Source organism: Crocuta crocuta, unplaced genomic scaffold, assembly GCF_008692635.1.
Source record: "Crocuta crocuta isolate KB4526 unplaced genomic scaffold, BGI_CrCroc_1.0 scaffold130, whole genome shotgun sequence".
In the NCBI taxonomy this organism is placed as follows: domain Eukaryota; kingdom Metazoa; phylum Chordata; class Mammalia; order Carnivora; family Hyaenidae; genus Crocuta; species Crocuta crocuta.
The window spans coordinates 3,801,329-3,807,367 of record NW_027527920.1 but is presented as its reverse complement, the minus strand read 5'-3'; the positions used below and the strand labels follow the sequence as shown (position 1 = coordinate 3,807,367).

General features: G+C 39.3%; 1 protein-coding gene across 2 annotated transcripts in view; it reads left to right on the top strand.

The window, feature by feature from the left end:
- The first annotated feature begins 11 nt into the window (after window positions 1–11).
- Window positions 12–6,039, top strand: part of LRRC49 (leucine rich repeat containing 49) — a 153,251-nt gene continuing 147,223 nt past the window's right edge. For both annotated transcript variants that reach the window (XM_077746256.1, XM_077746250.1), the window contains exons 1-3: window positions 12–523; window positions 1,188–1,244; window positions 3,372–3,459. In XM_077746256.1, coding sequence (XP_077602382.1) covers window positions 476–523; window positions 1,188–1,244; window positions 3,372–3,459 — 193 coding nt within the window. In that variant the 5' untranslated portion in view covers window positions 12–475. The remainder of the gene's footprint in view (window positions 524–1,187; window positions 1,245–3,371; window positions 3,460–6,039) is intronic.

Here is a 6,039-nt window from a genome sequence, read left to right as displayed (position 1 = left end):
CCCAAGTGCCGAGCCGGGGCCCCACAGACGGGGACGCGGTGCCTGGATCTCGGCCTCTGGCCGCTCCCGCCAGTCCTCCCCCGAGAGCAGGCGGCCGCGGGCAGAGGGATCCAAATTTCGCGCGGGCCGAGCTGAGCTGGGCCGGAAAAAGAAACGGACCGGAAGTGGTGGTTGCCACGGCGACCGAGGAGGCCGGCCTCTTCCCCGCCCCCTCTTCGCCACACTCCCGCTCCGTTTGTACGACGCCCGGAAAGTAGGACGACGAAGTGGGGGCGCGGCGGGCCCCCACGAGCATCACCAGAGGTTCTGCCGACTGGGTTGGCGGGTGGATTTCGGAGAGGACCAGACCGGAAATGGTCGTCTCCATGGTAACCCTTGAGCGGGTTGCCTGGGAGATGACCCCTTTCGGTCTCTGAGTCTCCGCTGCAGCGTCGCTTCTCAGGCAGATCTAACAGATCCTGGACTGTCTGCTGCCATGATTCCCGGGAAATACCGCTCTGTGTCTGGCCGGGCTGCGAACAACGTAGGTTGGGTCTCCTACTTTCCCCTTCTTCCCATTCGTATCGTTTCTCTGACTGGCGTCTTTGTCCTAGGTGATGGGCTGTATTATTGGGACCAGCACCGCTGAGTGTCCTCAAGCTATTGTCTGACCGAGGCTTGAGATTCGTGGACTGGACCAAGGCTCTTGGAGGGTATCTGATATTGAATGATGGGTATTCGAAGTCTTGTCCAGGTTCTTGGTTTCCCAGAAGGTGGAGCTGGTCTGCTGCGAAAAGCTAGGATTCATTTTATGACCGGTCAGCCCCCAGCCCTTTTTTTCCCCTTTAAATTAAGACAAATTATTATTAATAATAGGCACTCCCACCTCCTTTACCTGTCCCACTGAGGTATTTACTTAGACCTGGAAGGGCCAGTGTCAAAAACCTGAAGTGCTAAGGTAGAGGGTTAAATCGCTGTAGACATTTTGGAAAATAAATCACAGTGAAACCTTTTAATTCTTTGTCCTGATTTTATTGTTTTCAGCAAATCCTCAGAACAGGATCATTTGCCACAAACAAAAAGCAAGCATTCTATTTTATTCCAAGTTTTTGTTATATCTTCATCTGTACTGGTTTGGGGAGGAATATTTGTGTGGGGGGGGTATTTAAGTTAAGAGTAGATTTTATGCTTTAATTTTTACATTGCAGGTGAACTGTGGGCTTCATCTGGTTATTCAGACATCATCGCTTCCCGAAAAAAGCAAAGTAAGATTTAAGCAGATCTGTATTTAAATTGAAGATAAATTATTTTATAATCTACACAAATAGCATGATTTAAAGAGCAGAGCTAAAACAAATTTTTCTTTCCTGCTCACATAAAGTCAAAAGCCACTTTTAAAAGCTGATTCTTATTTCATCAATGATTAAGATGTGAGTTTTCCCTTCTTTTTTTTTAAATGTTTGTTTCTTTATTTTGAGCGAGAGAGAGAGAGAGAGAGAGAGCATGAACGAGGAGAGGCAGAGAGAGAGAGAGAGAGAGAGAATCCTGAGCAGGTGCCGGCATGCTCAGTGCAGACTCCTAAGCAGGATTCGATCTCACGACTGAGAGATCATGACCTGAGTGGAAATCAAGAGCCCGTGGCTTAACCAAATGAGCCATCTGAGTTTTTTTTTCCTTTTTACATTTAAACATTTCTTAAATCAGGATTCTTCTTGGAATTCGTGGCATGTTATAGTTTAATGGGGAAAGATTTTTCTTTCTTGGTAGTGGGTAAAATGATGGTATGTTTTACTACCGACGGCATCTTATAATGGATAAAATGTGATAATTTGGGGGCATACATCTCCACATTCCATCTAAAATCAGGGGAGAAAATAATACATTAGCAGTGGAAATACATTAGGCTTAATGTTATTTAGAAGTTAAGATACGAACATAAGATTCTTTTTTCCCCCTAATTTGTGTGCAGTATCTTTGGCATTTCCATTACACCTCGCTTTAGATTTAATACGCCTGATTTTCTTTCCCTCCCATCTCACCTCAGCGTTCAAACATATTCACCTACCTCCCACACCTTCTGAAGACAATTTTTCCCCGTTTGACCAAGTTGGATATCTCCAACCATCACAATTCAGATTTTTCCTAAAAAAAACCTGTTCAATTGATGCCACAGAGGGAACTCTAAAGTGAAGGACAATTTACAAATAACAGCATGAGGAGGGTAAGGAGGGTCAAAAGGATGATAGACACCATTAGTCAAGGTGGTAGTAGTTGATGATATTATGTATATGAAAATAAACACTGGGAAAATAGATCATTTGATCGTCTTGGATAAATAGCAGTTAGCTAGATTAATTGAAAGTATACTTTATTATAATTGGACATAATGGATTCCCTCCAAAAGTCTGTGAGTAGATCTCACTGGACAAATCCTGTTCTATCATTATAATGTACTTCTAGGAACTGTGTGCCTCGTCCAAATTCTCTTCAAACCATTTGCTCTCTCCAGGGTAGACATATGTTCTAAGAAAATACCTTTAGCTCATATAATTCATAAAATTAGGATACAAATGCTATTATAATATGTATAGTGTGTATGAATCAGAAGCATCATAGTTTTTAAGATACGTATTTAGGGTTTTTTCTGTGACTAATCATGAGACGTTGTTTTGATTTTGTTTTTCTCAGTTCTACCAAATAATTTAAAATCAATTTAGAGAGAAACCTTCTGAGAAGGTTTAGATATACAATTTTATTATAATTGGACTTACAGGAATTCTGATGATAAAAACATAGTGACTTTTTCCAACAGAATTTAGTTTCTGCTGTATGTTTCTTGCTTTTGTTTCCTAGAAAATGATTCTTTTAATCATTGTGTCTTTGCCGAGGGTATGGAGGAATTGCAGGTGGTTTGGAACATGGTTTCATCTGACCTCATGAAACTGACTCTGATATTGTGTGTGTGTGTGTGTGTGTGTGTGTGTGTGTGTGTGTGTTAAAAAAAAACCACATAACATACAATTTACCATTTTGGCCATTTAAAGTTGTACCAATTAGCGTATCAGCTTGTGCATTCACAAGATTGTGCCTCCATCATCATTATGTAGTTCCACAACTTTTTGTCACCCAGAAGGGGGTCCCTGTATCCATTAAGCAATCACTCCCCATTCTCTCTTCCCACCCCCTTTGAAAGCCACAAATCTGTTTCTGTCTCTGTAGATTTTGTTATTAGTAGTACTTTATAGATGGAATCATACACGATATGCCATTTTGTGTCTGGCTTCTTTCACTTAACATGTTTTCAGGGCCTATCTCTGCTGTAGCATGTATCAGTATTGTATGTAATTTTATCATGCCTTACGATGAAATTCTTCCTGAAATATGTGTTTTAGGTTGAATTCAAGCTAAATAGAGAAACGCCGTCATTCCCTGGTCGACTCTTGCAACATGACCTTGAAAGAAACTACTCAAGTAGGCAAGGTATTGTCTGCAAGTAGAGGTCAGATATGGTTTATCTTCCTTGGGTAATATTGTTTAATAATTTCGGCTACCCAAATCCAAACAGACTTGAGTGAAAAATGAAATGGTTTAGTAACCCATGGTTCATTAATCAAATTGGTTCGGTATTTGTTTAGATCAGAATTGATTTTATATACACAGCAAAGTAGATTATTTCCTATACAGAAAAAGCAATTACACTGTAGTTTGGGGGTGGGCTGTGTACCACAGAATGGGAAAGAATCTTCCAAATACTGTATTAGAACTAAGAAAAATAGGGGGAGGGGAGGGGGGAGATGGGCATGGAGGAGGGCACTTGTGGGGATGAGCACTGGGTGTTATATGGAAACCAACTTGACAATAAACTATAAAAAAAAAAAGAACTAAGAAAAATGGCTAACTAATGAGGGTAAGAGTACAGGAACACAGATGTTTAGAAAACAAGGAAACAGTGGAAGAGTGACAAATCAGGAGTAGAGAAGAAAATCTTTCTTTCCCTTACTAGTGTGTATAATTATAAGTATTTTATATCAAAGGCCTTAAACTTTAGTATGCATCACCCAAGATTTTGTTAGAAAGGCAAGTTCCTAATACTCCCCTTCCTTTCTTCCCCTTCCCACTCTGATATTGTGTGCCTTGAGTGGGACTTGGAAATGTGCATTTTTAATGTCTTGAGTGATTCTGATGGCTATGGTTTGTAGACCGTGCTTTGAAAAACACTGCCTTTTATGATCTGGTCATATGTCTGAAATGTATTTTTCAGTTCAAGGAGAAATTTCCTTGAGCACATTTGAGTTGTTAGTTGGTTGCTGAGAACTGTGAGCCATCTGTAATGGGCTAGTGTGAAGCACTACAGAATCCTTGCGACCGGTACCACCCCTACCTTTTAGGAGTTTGTAGGAGAGTGTTGACCAGTGTAGGCGTGTTATTGTTCATCTCAGCACTACGTGAACCCAGGGCCATTTTGAATATTTAATTAGTTTTTATTTTTTGCTTTGTTACTTCAGGACCTTCTTGAGCCTGTCTAATCGACATGACTTTTCTCTTTCCTGTGTCCTACAGTCTTGTCTTGGCCATGCTAGACATGGCATCCACCTAACTGCACTTCCACCCTATAGGAAGCATCCATCTTGCCTTCTTTGGTTCAGTTCAGTACATATTTATCGAGTATGTACTATGTGCTAGACACTGTGTTAGACACAGAGTTACAGATGTGAGCCTGGATTTATATTTGCATTGTGACTTTTCTTCATCTTTTTGCTAATAATATCTTAAATTTATTTTCTGTATCATGGGTCAATACATACTTCTTCCAAGCCATTCTTGAGTTAGAAGAGTAAGTTTATATACAGATTTCTACAGGACTGGTGAGGTAAATTTATTTAAATGGTAAGGTATTACTAGATACTTGGTAATGAGAAAATAGTGTGGAACACTGAATTTTGTGAACCTAACAGATGAATAAAGCTTTATACATAAGTAATGACTCATAAAATAGAAAATGCTCTAGGGAAAAATAAACCCTTTTTTCCATTGAAGGATTTTATTCAAAGTCATTCTCTAGAATAGGCTACTCATTTGTACCCGGTTGTTTCTAAATGTGCCTCCTCCATAGTTCTAGGAGGTTTCATGCAAAGAAGTCCACAGGGCGGTGTAGTTTTTTTCTTGACTTTTGTTCTCACCATTCTACCTGCAAAGGCATGAAACTTTGGAGAAATTATAAGTAGCACTTTATCAGGAAAGTTTGGGAATCTTTATCAAATAAACTGCATCCTTATAATCATTATAATTAATTTCACTCCACTTCTTATTTTTATTTTTCTTTGTTTTCTCAAAATTAATTAAGTGTATATGGTAGCCTGACAGCATAAATTAATCAGTGGTACTCTCAGTCTAAAGGAAAGAAGCTCAATGTTTTATTTGAGCCGGTAAGTCTAAAACTTGGTATGTAATTTCTTTTGGGCTTTTTAGAATATTAAGACTTGATACCTGTATCCTGTATATAGATATAGATATATATATATATATATCTTGTAAGAGCCATACATATATGTATATATCTTGTATATATATATGGCTCTTACAAAAAATATATATATTACACTGATCTTGATAGTAAGCTCATCATACATTCTGTGTATAATAACAGCTGAAAAGTGTGAGGATAAAACTCCTTTGTTCACTAAGCATGACTGAAATTACTCTGTTTCCTCTACACCCCAAGTCTTTTGAAGTTTAAATCTGTCTCTTAAACTGAGGATTGGTTTGAAGCTTTAACAAAATGCTTTTAAAAATCTAACTCTAATGCTAATAAGAAAAGTCAAGTTTGTCTATTGTTTGGAGTTTTTCCTTTATAATCTTTAGCTCACCAGTTACATCTTAATCAGTTAATCCCAAGACTAGTTTTTTTCTAAATTTTTTAATGTTTTATTTATTTCTAGGAGAGAGAGAGAGAGAGAGACAGCGTGAGCAGGGGAGGGTCAGAGAGAGAGGGAGTCACAGACTCTGAAACAGGCACCAGGCTCTGAGCTGGCAGTCAGCACAGAGCCCGACGTGGGGCTC